The 16,743-nt window shown below is 64.1% G+C and overlaps 1 protein-coding gene across 1 annotated transcript in view; it reads left to right on the plus strand.

Annotated features, from left to right (window-relative positions):
• Window positions 1–16,743, plus strand: part of LAMA5 (laminin subunit alpha 5) — a 53,194-nt gene that overhangs the window by 22,217 nt on the left and 14,234 nt on the right. The window contains exons 7-39 of the mRNA XM_012772904.3: window positions 507–622; window positions 736–854; window positions 940–1,030; window positions 1,309–1,443; window positions 1,603–1,665; window positions 7,054–7,194; window positions 7,284–7,421; window positions 7,498–7,632; window positions 7,708–7,842; window positions 7,916–8,053; window positions 8,649–8,701; window positions 8,910–9,015; window positions 9,162–9,214; window positions 9,305–9,410; window positions 9,816–9,915; window positions 10,102–10,258; window positions 10,338–10,476; window positions 10,577–10,719; window positions 10,793–10,899; window positions 11,014–11,167; window positions 11,458–11,618; window positions 11,696–11,804; window positions 12,566–12,663; window positions 12,843–13,044; window positions 13,181–13,307; window positions 13,764–13,903; window positions 14,349–14,464; window positions 14,728–14,939; window positions 15,291–15,495; window positions 15,729–15,873; window positions 16,015–16,155; window positions 16,271–16,432; window positions 16,636–16,737. Of these exons, the coding sequence (XP_012628358.3) occupies window positions 507–622; window positions 736–854; window positions 940–1,030; window positions 1,309–1,443; window positions 1,603–1,665; window positions 7,054–7,194; window positions 7,284–7,421; window positions 7,498–7,632; window positions 7,708–7,842; window positions 7,916–8,053; window positions 8,649–8,701; window positions 8,910–9,015; window positions 9,162–9,214; window positions 9,305–9,410; window positions 9,816–9,915; window positions 10,102–10,258; window positions 10,338–10,476; window positions 10,577–10,719; window positions 10,793–10,899; window positions 11,014–11,167; window positions 11,458–11,618; window positions 11,696–11,804; window positions 12,566–12,663; window positions 12,843–13,044; window positions 13,181–13,307; window positions 13,764–13,903; window positions 14,349–14,464; window positions 14,728–14,939; window positions 15,291–15,495; window positions 15,729–15,873; window positions 16,015–16,155; window positions 16,271–16,432; window positions 16,636–16,737 (4,249 nt within the window). The remainder of the gene's footprint in view (window positions 1–506; window positions 623–735; window positions 855–939; window positions 1,031–1,308; window positions 1,444–1,602; window positions 1,666–7,053; window positions 7,195–7,283; window positions 7,422–7,497; window positions 7,633–7,707; window positions 7,843–7,915; window positions 8,054–8,648; window positions 8,702–8,909; window positions 9,016–9,161; window positions 9,215–9,304; window positions 9,411–9,815; window positions 9,916–10,101; window positions 10,259–10,337; window positions 10,477–10,576; window positions 10,720–10,792; window positions 10,900–11,013; window positions 11,168–11,457; window positions 11,619–11,695; window positions 11,805–12,565; window positions 12,664–12,842; window positions 13,045–13,180; window positions 13,308–13,763; window positions 13,904–14,348; window positions 14,465–14,727; window positions 14,940–15,290; window positions 15,496–15,728; window positions 15,874–16,014; window positions 16,156–16,270; window positions 16,433–16,635; window positions 16,738–16,743) is intronic.

Consider the following 16,743-nt stretch of genomic DNA (forward strand, 5'->3'; position numbering starts at 1 on the left):
TCGGCCACTGGCCCCCGGGGGCGTCCTGTAGCGTGGGGGTGTCTGGCTGAGCGCAGGGCTGCCTGCTGAGTCAGACGTGGGCTGGGGGGTGCTGATGCACCCTGCCCTCGGAGCTGGCCCTGGGGGCCCTGGGCCCGGGTCCTGGCTACGGTCGGGAGGCCACAGCTCAATCCCGAAGGCCCCAGGGCTCCAGGCTGACCCGCAGGTGATAGGCGAGGGCCACCTGCACTGACCACGGAGGCGCCCTATTCCGGGCCCTGCCACCCACAGACGCACACCCTGGTCCCACTGTCCACAAAGACCCTCCACAGCCCTGGCTGCTGTGACACTGGTCCCTCCGTGTCCTCTCACCTCTGTCCGTTCCCTGAGGCCGGAGCAGTAGGGCCAGAGCCCCTGTGGCTGGGCCGTGCTGGTGTTTGGGTGCATGACAGCCAGGGAAACTGAGGGCAGGGGACCACAGGTGCCTTCCGGGTAGGACTGAGGACCCGCCACTCCTGTCCCCACAGGCTGCAGTGCGCCTGCCAGCACAACACCTGCGGGGGCTCCTGTGACCGCTGCTGCCCCGGATTCAACCAGCAGCCGTGGGAGCCGGCGACCGCCGACAGCGCCAACGAGTGCCAGTGTGAGTGCCCCCGCCCCACACACGCGTGTGCTGCTGGCACCCGTGGCTGTCTCACGGGACGTGCTCCAGGGCCGGGGTGGGTGTGCTGACAGCTGGGGGCCCCTCCTCTCCAGCCTGCAACTGCCACGGCCACGCCAACGACTGTTACTACGACCCCGAGGTCGCCCGGCGCCGTGCCAGCCAGAGCCAGGACGGCACCTTCCGGGGGGGCGGCGTCTGCATCGACTGCCAGGTGGGCAGGGCGGGGCTGGGGTGGGCTGGCAGCCGCCGTGGGGCGGGGGTGTGCCTGGACTCAGCAGCCCCGCCCCCGCCCCCAGCACCACACCACCGGCATCAACTGCGAGCGCTGCCTGCCCGGCTTCTACCGCGCCCCGGACCAGCCGCTGGACTCCCCCTACATCTGTCGCCGTGAGTGGGCTCAGCCGGGAGGCGTCCGGGGACGCGGGGGCTGCCCAGGAAGGGGCGTCCCTGGGCCTGTGGGCCTGCCCCGGGGCACGTCCTGAGCCCCTTGGCCTGCCCGGGCAGAAGTCTCCCAGGCTCGGGGTGGGACCCCAGGGCTTTGGCACGCGCTGGGAGGCCTGGCCCCAAGCCCGGACTGGGGAGATAGCCACCGTGCCCCATCTTGGAGCCAGCCCTTGGGGCCCAAGGCGCTGGGCTCACCGGCCCGCGTCCCGGTCCCCGCCCAGGCTGCGACTGCGAGTCGGACTTCACCGACGGGACTTGTGAGGACCTGACCGGCCGCTGCCACTGCCGGCCCAACTTTGCGGGGCCACTGTGCCAGGCCTGCGCCCAGGGCTTCGTGGGCTTCCCCCACTGCTACCGTGAGCACCCACGGGGCTCTGCTGCCACCCCTGGGACCCTGGGGGGGCCCGGGGGACCCTTTTGTCCCCCTGCATCTCCCGCCACGTGGAGGGACCCAGCTGGCCGGGGAGACTCAGGATTCCGGCAGGCCTGGCTGACACGCGGTCTCTCGCCCCCAGCCATGCCCTCCTTCTCCCGCAATGACACCGGGGAGCAGGTGCTGCCGGCCGGACAGATTGTCAGTAAGTGTCCCAGGTCCCCACCGTCCCCGTCCTGCCCTGGGCCGCTACTGTGGCAGGAAGGCCCTGCGGGAGGGAGGATTCTCACTGCGGCCACTTGTTTTTGGTTCGTTTCCGTTTACGCAAACCATGCATATTTTTTACACTGGAAAACCTTTAAGAACATAGGTAAGCGTAAAAGTCAAAGAAAAAGGTTATCTAGAATCATACCGCCTGCACATGACCCCCTTCACGCTGTCCGGACGTTCTCCGCACACGTGCTCTTGCAAACATTGAGGTGCACACGCGTGTGGTCCCATGACTGTGTCTCCACCACGCAATCCTGGGAACAGGTTGTCGTGGAGTCTGCGTCCTATAGACGGGTCCAGCTTTTATTTGACCGATCCTTAATTATCAGAAATGTAGAGTCTTTCCTTTTTCTTTTTCTCCCCTCATAGCCTGAAGAGGGAAATACATCCTTCCTGCGTCTCATTTTATTTTTTATTCTTATTTTTTAAATTTTTATTTATTTATTTTTTGAGACAGAGTCTCGCTTTGTTGCCCAGGCTAGAGTGAGTGCCGTGGCGTCAGCCTCGCTCACAGCAACCTCAATCTCCTGGGCTCAAGCGATCCTCCTGCCTCAGCCTCCTGAGTAGCTGGGACCACAGGCATGCGCCACCATGCCCGGCTAATTATTTCTATATGTATTAGTTGGCCAATTAATTTCTTTCTATTTATAGCAGAGACGGGGTCTCGCTCTTGCTCAGGCTGGTTTCGAACTCCTGACCTCGAGCTATCCGCCCGCCTCGGCCTCCCAGAGTGCTAGGATGACAGGCGTGAGCCACCACGCCTGGTCTCATTTTGTTTTTTAAATGACACTGGGGTCACCGCCCTTGCAGCCAACACCGTGCAGGGCCTTGTTTCCGAAGGACGGTTTCCCAGGAGAAGGTTCTGGGTTACTAGACCTGCATGTCTGGGACGCGTCTGGCTGGAGATTTCCAAATTGCTCTCTTAAAATAAAAGTCTGCCTGCGTGCGGCTACACTGCCGGGCACGTTGGCCCCGCCCACTCACGGGGATGGCCGGCGTCCGCTCGGCGGGCAGGCGACACCTCCTGCACTCGGACACGCCGCCCCTCAGCGTGTCTGGCGCTGGGACGCTTCCTGGGGCTGAGGGCCCGTCACGGTTGACGGCAGGGCTTCCCTTTCACGGCAGGACGGGACACCAGGACGCGTTTTGCGGTCCGTGGGTCTCGGTGGGGTGGCGTCTGCTGTTTCTCGGTGTCTGGCTGCGCTTTGGCCAGTTCGTAGGTGGAATCTTGACCTTCCGGTTGCTTTCTTACCTTCGTGCGATGGTTTTCTTTCTCCTTTGCTGCTGAGCACCGTGCCACGCCGGTAGCTCGCGGATGTGACTCGCTGTCCCGGCTCGGCCCTGCCGCTGGCGGTTGGCGTCTGGTATCATCCACTTCTGGCCAGTCTCGTGTCTTTCTCCTGTTGGTCCTGTGCCCCGTGTTTTTCAGGTAGTTTTTTTTTTTTTTTATTTTTGAGACAGAGTCTCACTTTTTGCCCGGGCTAGAGTGCCGTGGCGTCAGTCTAGCTCACAGCAACCTCAATCTCCTGGGCTCAAGCGATCCTCCTGCCTCAGCCTCCCAAGTAGCTGGGACTACAGGCATGTGCCACCATGCCCGGCTAATTTTTTCTATACATTTTTAGTTGGCCAATTAATTTCTTCCTATTTTTAGTAGAGACGGGGTCTCGCTCTTGCTCAGGCTGGTTTCAAACTCCCGACCTCAAGTGTTCCTCCCGCCTCGGCCTCCCAGAGTGCTAGGATTACAGGCGTGAGCCACCGCGCCCGGCCTGGGCAGCTTTTTTAGATGTGCCCAATTTTTAAACGTCCGGGTGAGTCTGCCGGTGCTTTCCACTGGATCTGCAGCAGGTCGCGTTCCTCGGGCTCTCCGGCACGAGGGCTGTCTCCCGTCTGCTGGTTCTTTGATAGTTTTCTTTTTTATGTTGAAACGTTTAGTTTTTCGTGAGCGGCGTGAACCAGGGATTAGCAAGTGTTGTCTGCAAAGGTCCGGACGGTGAATGTTGTGGACTTCGAGGGCCACGTGGTCCCTGTGGAAGCTCCGTGGCTCTGCCGTGGCAGGTCGTACCTCGAAAGTGGCCACAGGCCATAAACAAGCGGCTTGGCCGAGTTCCCGGCAAACTTTGTTTACAAATGCCGGCAGAGGAGCCCTCGGACTGCGGTTCGCTAATCCCTGCTGTAAACTGTTGACAATTTCTCCTTTCCTCACTGGCCACAGCAAGTACTCAGTGACCGTGTATGGTCCACAGTGTTTCACTTCTAATTTGTTCGCGATACAACGAATGGTGTTAACATCTTCCCTCAGGTGCACCCAGTGTTGACGTGAATGTCTCGTGTCTGTCCACAAGTGAGACTGGATGAGAGATTTTCTGTCTTGGTTTTATAAAATGCTTGGGAAATGATACGTGCTTTTCTATGTTCCATATCAGCTTAAATATCTCAGAGATTATCTAGTTGTTAAAAGTTCAATAGACCTTACTTATAAAAACGTCTGGTCCTGATGCCTGTTCTTCAATGGGGGTCTTAGATTAAAGTTTTAATTTCTTTTATGGGTAGTTTTTTTTTTTTTTAAGTTTTCTATTTCATCATAGGTCAGTTTTGGTTACTTATATTTTCTTAGCAAATTTTCTATTTTGTTTGGATTTTTGAAGGTATTGGCATAAAGTTATGTACGACATTCTGTTGTGATTTTAAATTTTCATTTGTTTTCTGTTATTGTCTGTTTTTATTTTCTTTGTTGATCAGACATAACAGAGGTTTGTTGGATCTACTGGTGTTTTCAAAGCACAGCTAAGGTTATACTGATAAGAGCTGCTGGGGTTTCTGTTTGTTTAATTTAGGGGAAGGATGTTGCTTTCTAATATAATAAGTTTTGAAATAAAATCTTTAATTCCTGTTACCTGCTTTCTTTGATTTATTACTTTTTATCACTTGAATTATTTATCTTCAGTCTCCCTTAATTATCAACAAAGGTGTTTAGAGCAGTGATTCTCAGCTTGGGGCAATTTAAATCCACAGGGAACATTTGGCAATGTCTGGAGACATTGAATTATTACAATTGATGGATGTAACTGTCGTCTAGTGGGTAGAGGCTGGTGCTGCTAACATCTTATGACCCACAGGACAGCTCCTGCCCACACATTAAAGAGGTATACAGCCCAGAATGTGCTGAGGTTGGAAAACCTAAGTTTAAAGCTATAAATTTTCCTCAGAGTATAGCTTTGGCTAGGTATGTCCCATAGGGCTTGAGATCCATGCTCTTTTTAAAGTGGTCTATGGGCCGGGCGGGTGGCTCACGCCTGTAATCCTAGCACTCTGGGAGGCCGAGGCGGGCGGATTGCTCCAAGTCAGGAGTTTGAAACTAGCCTGAGCAAGAGTGAGACCCCGTCTCTATTATAAATAGAAAGAAATTAGCTAGCCAACTAATATATATTAGCCGGGCATGGTGGTGCATGCCTGTAGTCCCAGCTACTCGGGAGGCTGAGGCAGGAGGATGGCTTGAGCCCAGGAGTTGGAGGTTGCTGTGAGCTAGGCTGACGCCACGGCACTCACTCTAGCCTGGGCAACAAAGTGAGACTCTGTCTCAAAAAAATAAATAAATAAGTAAGTAAAGTGGTCTGCGATTTGGGGTTTTGCTCTTTCTGACTTGCATGTCTATTTTTATTCCATGTGGCGAGATTTCCCTTCTGTCCTTTTTCATGGCTGTTCGGTTCTAGTATTATTGCACCGTGGTCAGATTTGATATACTGGTGATTTCTACCTCGTGTCTTCGGAATTTGAGATTTTCTTTGTTTCTCACCTAGAACATGGCCATTTTTAGATTGTTCCACCAACAGTTGACAGGACTGTGTGTTCTCTGCCGGGTACCGGTTTCTGTTCATTAAAGCAGCCTTGTTAATTATGGTGTTCAAATCCACTCTGTTCTTGCTTAACTTTTGTCTGTCTGAGTGGTCACAATCTAACGGCATAGTCAGCCTTTCTCTCTACGACCGTGGTTTTTCCAGAGTCTCCTCTCGGCTTTAAAAGTGTTAGGTTCATGCACCTCAAGACGGCGTTTGTCCTGCCCCGAGAGGTTCGCGTTAGCCGCGTCTCTGGGGTGGCGCGTCCCAGTTCTCAGCGCGCGACGTTCCTCTTTGTCTCGCCGTGCCCTGCCCGGGCCGACGCTCCGTCTGTGCTCACCTCTGCTCTGGCATCGCCTGTCCCTTGGCACGGCTCTCCGTTTCCACCCGCCTGAGCCCTTTGTCCAAGAGCCTTTGGCCGTCGTTTCCTTTGAGTCAAACCGACGCGTTCTGGTTTTTATCTTACGAGAGGAGATGTCGTCTGAACCATCGATGGTCTTCGCTGCGGTCGGTGGGGGCTTGTTCCTGCTCTTTGTCGTCTCTCCTTTTCGCTTTAAATTTTTTCTTTTCTGCCTATATCGCTAGTTTGAGCAGCACGCTGGGGTTTGGTCTGCTTATTTGTGCGTTGCTGTCTGTTTCTCTCTGGGGGGGGGGGACTTGCAGAGCCTCGTTCCGTGTTCTGGCCTGACCGGTGGTCACCCTTACGTTTTCGGTAAATGCCAAACCTTTATTTCTATCGGCGGTTAAGATTAAATTGAGTCCACAACCCTCCTTTCGTGCCTAAGTTAAGACATTGAACGTCTTCCTTCTTCCCAACTCCTACAGTTGTTTATAAAGAAACTAGAATTTTCCTTGCAGCTTGTTATGATCTTGTTTTTACGTTATTTCTTGCCATGTTAATACTTGCAGTTAACTTGGAATCTACGTCGCAACAACTAATTAAAAGTATTTATAGCTGTCCTCATTTCATCGCATGCCACTGTTTTCCCAAAACACCAGCTTTCCCCTCTCGACATATTTATTCTGTTAGTTTCTGATCAGGGTTCTGTAGAAGTGTAAGAAAATGGTTTGTGGCCGGGCGCGGTGGCTCACGCCTGTAATCCTACCACTCTGGGAGGCCAAGGCAGGCAGATTGCTCGAGGTCAGGAGTTCGAAACCAGCCTGAGCAAGAGCGAGACCCCGTCTCTACTATAAATAGAAAGAAATTAATTGGCCAACTAATATATATAGAAAAAATGAGCCGGGCGTGGTGGCGCATGCCTGTAGTCCCAGCTACTCGGGAGGCTGAGGCAGGAGGATCGCTTGAGCCCAGGAGTTTGAGGTTGCTGTGAGCTAGGTTGATGCCAGGGCACTCACTCTAGCTTGGGCAACAAAGTGAGACTCTGTTTAAAAAAAAAAAAAAAAAAAAGAAAATGGTTTGTGAAGGGAGGGTTTCCGAGCGGGGAGGCTGGGTCAGCCGGCCCCTGAGCCGCCCCCGCCCGCTCCCCCAGACTGTGACTGCAGCGCCGCCGGGACCCAGGGCAATGCCTGCCGGAAGGACCCGTGGGTGGGACGCTGCGTGTGCAAACCCAACTTCCAGGGCGCCCACTGCGAGCTCTGCGCCCCGGGGTTCTACGGCCCCGGCTGCCAGCGTGAGTCCAGCCCCGTCCCCTCCCACCCGGCCCTGGCCCGAGGGGGACGCCGGCCCCCTGACGGAGCGTGTGGCCCCGCTTCCCTGCAGCCTGTCCGTGTCCCAGCCCCGGAGCGGCGGACGGCCGCTGTGACGTGGACACAGGCCAGTGCGTGTGCCGAGTGGGCTTCGAGGGAGCCGCGTGCGATCGCTGCTCCCCTGGCTACTTCCGCTTCCCTCTCTGCCAGCGTGAGTGATGCCCTCTGGGCGGGCCGGGCATGGGCACCTGGGCCGGGCCTGCCGTGACGCCGCCCCCACCCTGCAGTGTGCAGCTGCAGCCCCGCAGGGACGCTGCCCGGAGGCTGCGACGAGGACGGCCGCTGCGCCTGCCGGCCCGAGTTTGCCGGCCCTCACTGCGACCGCTGCCGCGCTGGCTACCACGGCTTCCCCGCCTGCCACGGTGAGCTGAGCGCCAGCTGGGGGGGGGGCCTGGGCCACCGCGTGGCGCCCGGGCCTGACCTCTCTGTCCCCTCAGCCTGTGCCTGTGACCCCCGGGGAGCCCTGGACCAGCTCTGCAGCGCAGGGGGCTCGTGCCGCTGCCGCCCTGGCTACGCGGGCCCCGCCTGCGGGGAGTGCAGCCCCGGCTTCCACGGCTTCCCCGACTGCGTCCGTGAGTGCCTGGGAGGACGTGGGGAGGGCGGGCGCAGCCGCCGCGGTGCACCCACACTCTGCCCCTCCCCCAGCCTGTCTCTGCTCCGCCGACGGGGCCCTGCACGCGGCCTGTGACTCCCGGAGCGGGCAATGCCACTGCCAGCCGCGCGTGACCGGGCTGCGGTGTGACGTCTGCGTGCCTGGCGCCTACAACTTCCCCCACTGCGAGGGTGAGCTGCTGGGGACAGGCAGCGGGCTGTGCACTCAGCACTGTACCTGCCATGCGTGTCTGTGTGTCGTTCACATGCTGTGTGTTCCTGTGGTTCTGGTCACGTGTGTGTCCACGTGCTGCGTGTTATGTGACTGTGTCCATATACTCTATGTTTGCATAGCTGTCACGCATGGTGCGAGTGAACCTGTGAGTGAACATGTGTCCACACTGTAGATACTACACGAGTCTATGTGCCATACGTGTGGGTGCTTAGTGAGTGCTGAAGCACATGTTTGTGTGGCTGTTCTTTGTGCATGTTCGCATATAGTGGGCGAGTGTTCATGTGTGTTCACGTGTGTGCTTGTGTGCTTATTCATGCATGTCCATATGCCATGCACAGTGTCGCGTCCAGTATGTGCTTGTGTGCATACTGACAGCGTGCGCAGTGGGGGGCAGGTGTCCTCGCCGCTGTGGGGCTGGGGCAGGAGGTGCGCGGCTTCACGCCTGCCCCGGGTATGGTGGGCCTGCGCACTCCCCACTCCCTGGGGGCTGTGGGTTCTTGGCCTTCAGGGTTGGCGTCAAGGAACGGCCTTGGCTCCTCTCTGTCTCCACAGCAGGCTCCTGCCACCCTGCCGGCCTGGCTCCCGCTGATCCCACCATCCCTGAGGTGAGCCCCGGTGCTCGGTCCCGTCCTGACCCTGCGAAACGGTGGCTTCTTGCTGCTGCTGCCTCTGGCCACGGCAGCCCCAGGGCCATGCCTTCCTGGTGCTGGTCCTCTGCCCAGTCCCAGATGCCCGCCGCTCGACGGGGCTCCGGGGCGAGGGTTTGTGGGCAGGAGGGAAGGACCCTGCCCTGACCGGAGTCTCCCGTCCTAGGCCCAGGCTCCCTGCACGTGCCGGGCCCACGTGGAAGGGCTGAGCTGTGACCGCTGCCAGCCTGGGTTCTGGGGGCTGAGCCCCAGCACGCCTGAGGGCTGCACCCGTGAGTCTGCCCTGGCGGGAGGTGGGGTGCTGGGGAGGTCTGGGGGTGGGGCCTCCTGGCCCCCAGCTCCCTACCCCCATCCCCTGCCCCTTGCCTCTCTGACCCTGTGACCCCTGCCACCCACCCCACCCACCCTGCCCTCCCAGGCTGCAGCTGCGACCCCAGGGGCACGCTGGGCGGCATTGCCGAGTGCCAGCTGGTGAGTCTGAGGCCCAGGGTGCTGGGGGCTTCGGACGGGGCAGGTCGAGACCCTCCCCCAACCCGTCCCACCTTCTCCCTCGGCCCCCAGGACAGTGGCCAGTGCTTCTGCAAGCCCCACGTGTGCGGCCAGACCTGCGCCGCGTGCAAGGATGGCTTCTTTGGGCTCGATCAGGCTGACTACTTCGGCTGCCGCAGTGAGCACCCTTCCTCGGCCGTCAGGCCACAGCCCTGCCCTCTCGGGGCTCACACGGGGAGAGGCTGAGGCCCGGGGAGGACAGGTGGGCCCGAGCAGGACCAGGCCCAGGTGTCGGACTGGCATCCCCTGGGCAGCTCTCGGGGCCCGGCCAGCCTCCACCCTGACCACAGCCCACTCCCCTCCACCCTGCCCCTGGGCGTATGTCCATAATCGGTCCTGGTCCCGAGAGCCCCAGGCAGCCCTGCGGGTACATGTAAGTCGGCTTCTCAGCTGCTGTTGCTCCCCGCCGAGGGTGGCAGAGACCAGGGGCCTGTCTAAGGGCAGGAGCAGGGCCCTGAGCTGGGTCCGGGGGTGGCTGCGCTGGGCAGGGCCGGGTGGCGTCTGACCCTGCCCCTCCACACAGGCTGCCGGTGTGACCTCGGCGGTGCGCTGGGCCAGGGCTGCGAACCTCGGACAGGCGCCTGCCGGTGCCGCCCCAACACGCAGGGCCCCACCTGCAGCGAGTGGGTGCCCCCCGCCTGACTGCCCTGGGGGCTGGGGGTAGCATGTCCTCTGGGCTCTCCCCGTCCCTCTCCACGGGCCCACGGGGGTCCCAGCGTCCCCGCGGAGCCCAGCTAGCTGCGTGGGGCCAGTGCCTCCCCGGCCCAGAACGGTGGCCAGGCTGCCCTGACCAGCCCCTGTGTGGCCAGGCCTGCCAGGGACCACTACCTCCCCGACCTGCACCACCTGCGGCTGGAGCTGGAGGAGGCGGCCACGCCCGACGGCCACGCCTTGCGCTTTGGCTTCAACCCCCTTGAGTTCGAGAACTTCAGCTGGAGGGGCTACGCACAGATGACGCCCATCCAGGTGGGTGCCGGTGGCCCTCGGGGCCCAGGGCCCGCTGGCAGTGGCCAGGGAGGGTGACCTGCTGTCCTCCTGCCCCCAGCCCAGGATCGTGGCCAGGCTGAACCTGACCTCCCCCGACCTCTTCTGGCTCGTCTTCCGCTACGTCAACCGCGGGCCTGCGAGTGTGAGCGGGCGGGTGTCCGTGCGAGAGGAGGGCACGTTTGCCGCCTGCGCCGGCTGTGAGTGGGGCCGCGGGCCGGCCCGCCCGGGCCCAGGTGTGTTGGGGGAGGCGCAGCCTGGTGGGGCGGAGGGCTGAGCGCGGAGTCTCGCCCCACGCAGGCACCCAGCAGAGCCAGCCCGTGGCCTTCCCGCCCAGCACGGAGCCCGCCTTCGTCACCGTGCCCCAGAGGGGCTTCGGGGAGCCCTTTGTGCTGAACCCCGGCACCTGGGCCCTGCTCGTGGAGGCGGAAGGGGTGCTCCTGGTGAGTGCAGGCCCGGGAGGGGTGGGGCAGGCCCTGGCCGACGGCCGCGCACCCACCGCCCACCCTCTGCCAGGACTACGTGGTTCTGCTGCCCAGCGCCTACTACGAGGCGGCCCTCCTGCAGCTGCGGGTGACCGAGGCCTGCACCTACCGCCCCTCTGCCCAGCACGCCGGGGAGAAGTGAGGCCGCGGCGGGACGGGGCAGGGCTGGACCCCCACTGCGCCCAGGCTGCCCCCGACAGGCCCTGGGGACCTGGGGGCCCCTGGTGCTGACCACGGCCCGTGTCCCCCCAGCTGCCTCCTCTACACCCACCTGCCCCTGGACGGCTTCCCTTCAGCGGCCGGGCCTGAGGCCCTGTGTCGCCACGACAACAGCCTGCCACGGCCCTGCCCTACGGAGCAGCTCAGCCCCTCGCACCCGCTGCTGGCTGCCTGCCTGGGGAGTGACGTGCGTGTCCTGGGACCCTCTGGCGGGGTGGGCATGGGGGGACCTGGGCCCAGGGGTGGGGATCCTGTGGCAGGACACAGGTGCAGGGGGGGAGGCACCAGGCAATGCCCAGGTGGTAGAGACTGGCATGTGCTCCCCGTGGGCACGACCTTGGTGCCCGTCTGTAGGCGGGTCAGCTGCGGCCTCTGCCCAGCCCCTCCCCCTCCCCGGAGGTGTCCTGGGCACCAGGACTCAGCGGTGTCAGGCAGGCCCGGGGTGGGGGGCCCTGTGGTCACCCTCTGCTCCCCCAGGTGGACGTCCAGCTCCAGGTGACAGTGCCACGGCCAGGCCACTACGCCCTGGTGGTGGAGTATGCCAACGAGGACGCCCGCCAGGAGCTGGGTGTGGCTGTGCAGACCCCCCAGCGGGCCTCCCAGCAGGGGGTGCTCACCCTCCACCCCTGCCCGTACAGGTGGGCCCGGAGCTGGGGTGGGGACAGGTCTGTGGCTCGGCCAGGGCTGCCCCCCCGCTGACCGCCCCTCCCCACAGCTCCCTGTGCCGGGGCGCGGCCCTGGACGCCCAGGGCCACCTGGCCGTCTTCCTGCTGGACTCGGAGGCCAGCGTCCGGCTCACGGCCGAGCAGGCGCGCTTCTTCCTGGTAAGGCCCCCGCCGCGCCCTGCCGCGGGGTCAGCTGCTCTCAGAAGAGGACGGTGCTGGGGCCCCAAGTCCCCCACCCCGTCACTGGCCTCCTGCCACGCGGGTTTCTTCCGGAACCGTCCCCCGCGGTTTCCCTTCCCCCAGCACCTCGCTGGCTGGGTCGTTGTCAGGTTTCCATCGAGCTGCCTCACGCTCAGGAAAGTCGCGGCGGTCACGGGGGGCTCTTGTGCCCTGCCTGGAAATAACAGGGCCCCGCCCCGTACGCCCCAAAGTAGCCACCTCCCGGCACAGACAGCATTGGTCATTTGCCTGTTCTAGAACGTTCTATAAAGGAATCACAGCGTGTTATGTCGAGAGGTGGCATCCACGGATGTTGCGTGTTGCCTGCTGCCGTGTGGCACTGCAGGGCTTCACAAGTCCCTGTCTTTGCCGTGTCTGCTCCACAGTCCCTGCGTCGCAGTGACGGCACAGGGAAGGGACACCCGCTTGCGACCTCTGCTTGCTGAGGGCGGCCTGTGCCGGTCCCGTGGGCCACGGAGGCGCGAGATAAGGGTGGGCGGAGGAGGGGCAGCCACGGGCCCTGGAAACTGCCGCTCGGGGCTGCGTCCAGGGCGGGGCTCGTGGGGCTGCAGCAGGCGCTGGGTGGACTCGGCCGGACGCCTGAGCTCGGACGGTGCTCCCGGCTCTGAGCTGTGAGACCAGCCGTCCCTGCACTCCCACTCACCGTCCCCGGCACCGTGGCCTCTGGTCTCTGCCCGCAGCACCGCGTCACCCTGGTGCCCATGGAGGAGTTCAGCCCCGAGTTCGTGGAGCCGCGGGTCCACTGCGTCAGCAGCCACGGCACCTTCGGCCCCAGCAGGTAGCAGGGCGAGAGTGGCCGGGGCCGGGGAGCAGGGCCCGCGGGGGGCAGGGCCTGTGGGGGCCGGGGAGGGGGGGGCCGGGGAGCAGGGCCCGCGGGGGGGCAGGGCCTGTGGGGGCCGGGGAGGGGGGGCCGGGGGGCAGGGCCCGGTGGTCGGACTCACGCGCCGCCTCCCGCAGCGCCGCCTGCCTGCCCTCGCGCTTCCCGCGGCCGCCGCAGCCCGTCGTGCTAAGGGACTGCCAGGTGTTGCTGCTGCCGCCGGGCCTCCCGCTGACCCGCTCGCAGGAACTGGCGCCGGGCACCCCCCCAGCCAGCCCCCAGCCTCGGCCCCCCACCGCCCTGGACCCCGACTCGGAGCCCACCCTGCTGCGCCACCCCCAGGTGAGGGCGTGGGCCGGGCGAGCGCTGGGCGTCAGGGTGGAGCTCTCGGCACCCAGGGCGGCGGCCTGACCGCGGGGGGCTGCTCGGGGGTCCTGGTCCCCACGGCTCTGCCACTCACCATGGCCTCCCGCCTCAGGGCACCGTGGTCTTCACCACCCACGTGCCCGCCCTGGGCCGCTACGCCTTCCTGCTGCACGGCTACCAGCCGGCCCACCCCACCTTCCCCGTGGAGGTCCTCATCAACGGGGGCCGCGTCTGGCAGGGTGAGTGTCTTGGGTGGGTGGGGCCACGTGACGTGGCCAGATCACACGCACCACAGCGTGGCCCGCAGTACCTGGCCATGAGCCAGGGCTCCTGCAGGTGGCAGCCCTGCCCCCCCTTCCCCAGCCCCATACCTGCCTCGGGCATCGGGGTCCCTGTTGTGCTCCCGTCACACACAGTGAACCCAGAGCAGGACCCAGGACGCCAGCCGGTGGCTCACACGGTCCTTAAGTGGGTTTTATTCTCGGGAAGCCCAGGAACTGCCCCGAGCGGGGCCGTGGATGACCACGGGTGACTCTCGTGGTGCAATGGGCCGGCCTAGCGGGCGGGTAGCCTGTGTCGGTGGGCGCTCCTCGGCGGCCCAGCACCACCGTCTGTGTCCTGGGCCCCTGGTGTCTCCGGTAGCGTCCTGGGCCCCGGGTGGGTGTGGGGCCCAGCCGTGCCTTCCGCCCCTCCAGGCCACGCCAACACCAGCTTCTGCCCACACGGCTACGGCTGCCGCACCCTGGTGGTGTGTGAGGGCCGGGCCCTGCTGGACGTGACCGACAGCGAGCTCACCGTGACCGTGCGTGTGCCCGAGGGCCGCTGGCTCTGGCTGGTGAGTGCAGGCCGGCGTCTCGCTCTGGGCCTGGCTGGCCTTACGTTTGTCACACCACCGTGGGTCACTAGCCGGGGGCTGTCTCCCACTGGGCCCAGCCCTGTGCTGGTTGCCAGGACAGCAGCCTCTACCTCTGGGGACCCCCAGATCTGCCTGTGAGGCTCGGGGGGGCCCTGAGAGCCGAGTCACTGTCCCACCAGCCCCCTGGGCCCTGCTGGTCAGAGCAGCCTTCCTGGAGGAGGTGGGCTTGGGCGATGGGAGAGGGAGGAGGAAGGGGTGCCCAGCAGGTGGGCCTGTGTGGATGCCGGGAGCATCGTCAACACTGCGGCAGCCTTGGCCCGAGGTCGGCCCCTCTGAGTGGCCCAGGTGCTCTGCCAGTCACTGGGTGCCTGCCCCGCTGCCCTGCCCACCTGTGGGCCCTGGCCACGCTCCTCCGATGCCCTAGGATTACGTGCTCGTGGTCCCTGAGGACGCCTACAGCTCCAGCTACCTCAGGGAGGAGCCCCTAGACAAATCCTACGACTTCATCAGCCAGTGCGCTGCCCAGGGCTACCACGTCAGGTGGGCCGTGCAGGGTGCTGGGCGGGGCTGGGGGGCGTGGTGGGGCGCTGCCCAGGGCTACCACGTCAGGTGGGCCGTGTGGGGTGCTGGGCGGGGCTGGGGGGCGTGGTGGGGCGCTGCCCAGGGCTACCACGTCAGGTGGGCCGTGCGGGGTGCTGGGCGGGGCTGGGGGGCGTGGTGGGGCGCTGGCCAGGGCTACCATGTCAGGGGGGCCATGTGGGGTGCTGGCGGGGCGCTGGCCTCACTGCCTGCCCCTCACGCAGCCCCAGCAGCTCGACCCTGTTCTGCCGGAAGGCTGCCATCTCCCTCTCCCTCTTCTATAACAACGGGGCCCGGCCTTGTGGTTGCCACGAAGTGGGTGCCACGGGCCCCACGTGCGAGCCCTTCGGGGGCCAGTGTCCCTGCCGCGCCCACGTCATCGGCCGCGACTGCTCCCGCTGCGCCACCGGCTACTGGGGCTTCCCCAATTGCAGGCGTGAGTGCCCAGGCGCGGGAGCGCCAGTGCGGGGCTGGCAGCGAGCTCGAGGGGGGCTTCCCAGCGGAGGGGCTCGGCCGGGAAGCGTGGGCGCAGCGGTGAGAACACTGGGTCCTGGCGGGCCGGCCCTGCGCCGTCCTGTCTGTGGCCCCACCCAGGACGCCGATGCCCACCCCGCCTTCGGGCCGCCGGGAGGTTCTGGGACCAGCAGGGCTCTGTGGTCGCCCCAGCCCCAGCTAGACATCGACTTGGGGGCAGCTACTGCCCAGTAGGGACGCAGCCCCCGGGGCGGCATCGGGCCTCTGAGTGGCGTGAGGGCGGCGCTCAGGCGGCCCTGCGCCCTCCCCACAGCCTGCGACTGCGGCGCCCGCCTCTGCGACGAGCTCTCGGGCCGCTGCATCTGCCCCCCGCGCACCGTCCTGCCCGACTGCCTGCTGTGCCAGCCCCAGACCTTCGGCTGCCACCCCCTGGTGGGCTGCGCGGAGTGCAACTGCTCGGGGCCCGGTGTGCAGGAGCTCACGGACCCCGCCTGCGACAGGGACAGCGGCCAGTGCAGGTGAGAGCCAGCGGGCGTCACTGCCGCCTCTGGCCGTCTTGGGGCTGGGGACAGCGTTTCCGCTCGCCAGCGGGTCCTGGCGCCTGCCCTGCCCCAGTTAGCGGTGCTCCTGGGGCCCGCCACGCCCTCTCCGCCGTTCTCGGAAGATGCTGCCCGGGTGGGGGACGCCTGCGGGCTCTCGTGTTAGTGACCCTCGGCTGGAGGGAGGCTCAGCTGGCTCCCGGCCCCGGCAGGTGCAGACCCAACGTGGCCGGGCGCCGCTGCGACACCTGTGCTCCGGGCTTCCACGGCTTCCCCGGCTGCCGGCCCTGCGATTGCCACGAGGCGGGCACTGTGCCCGGAGTGTGTGACCCCCTCACGGGCCAGTGCCACTGCAAGGTCAGCTGAAATGACACCGTGGGCAAGGGGAGCTTCCTGGAGGCTTTCGGGGCAGTTGTCCCAGTGGGCCAGCGGGTGACAGCCGGTGGGGTCGGGCAGCCTGCACACGGCCGGCTGACCTCGCGGCCCGTCTGCCCCCAGGAGAACGTGCAGGGCCCACGGTGTGACCAGTGCCGCCTCGGGACCTTCTCCCTTGACGCCGCCAACCCCAAGGGCTGCACCCGCTGCTTCTGCTTTGGGGCCACGGAGCGCTGCAGGAGCTCCGTCTACACCCGCCAGGAGGTGCGCCTCGGGGGCTGGGGCCGAGGGTGTCGCCTTCTCCGGGAGGGCACGCTGGAATGCAGGTGGGGGCTGTGGGGGTGGGCGCCCACCTTGTGCCCCCCCTGTGTGCCCGCAGTTTGTGGACATGGAGGGCTGGGTGCTGCTGAGCAGTGACCGGCAGGTGGTGCCCCACGAGCGGCGGGCAGACACGGAGCTGCTGCACGCAGACCTGCGGCACGTGCCTGAGGCTTTCCCCGAGCTGTACTGGCAGGCCCCGCCCTCCTACCTGGGCGACCGGGTGAGCAGGGGCGTCGCGGCGAGCGAGGGCACTTCCGGGACAGCCAGGACGCGGAAGGACTGGGAGGGGGTGGAGAAGTTACGTCCAGAGGTGGGGGCCCCTGGCCCAGGGCGCGGTGCCGGGTAATGGTGAGGCCACTGCTGTCAGGCCCTGAGCCTGTGGCCAGGGTCCAGCCCGGTCATCTCCCTCTGTCCTGCTTCTAGGTGTCTTCCTACGGGGGGACCCTCCGCTATGAGCTGCACTCGGAGACCCAGCGGGGAGACGTCTTCATCCCCACGGAGAGCCGGCCAGACGTGGTGCTGCAGGTGGCA

The sequence above is a fragment of the Microcebus murinus genome, chromosome 16 (assembly GCF_040939455.1).
Source record: "Microcebus murinus isolate Inina chromosome 16, M.murinus_Inina_mat1.0, whole genome shotgun sequence".
In the NCBI taxonomy this organism is placed as follows: Eukaryota; Metazoa; Chordata; class Mammalia; order Primates; family Cheirogaleidae; genus Microcebus; species Microcebus murinus.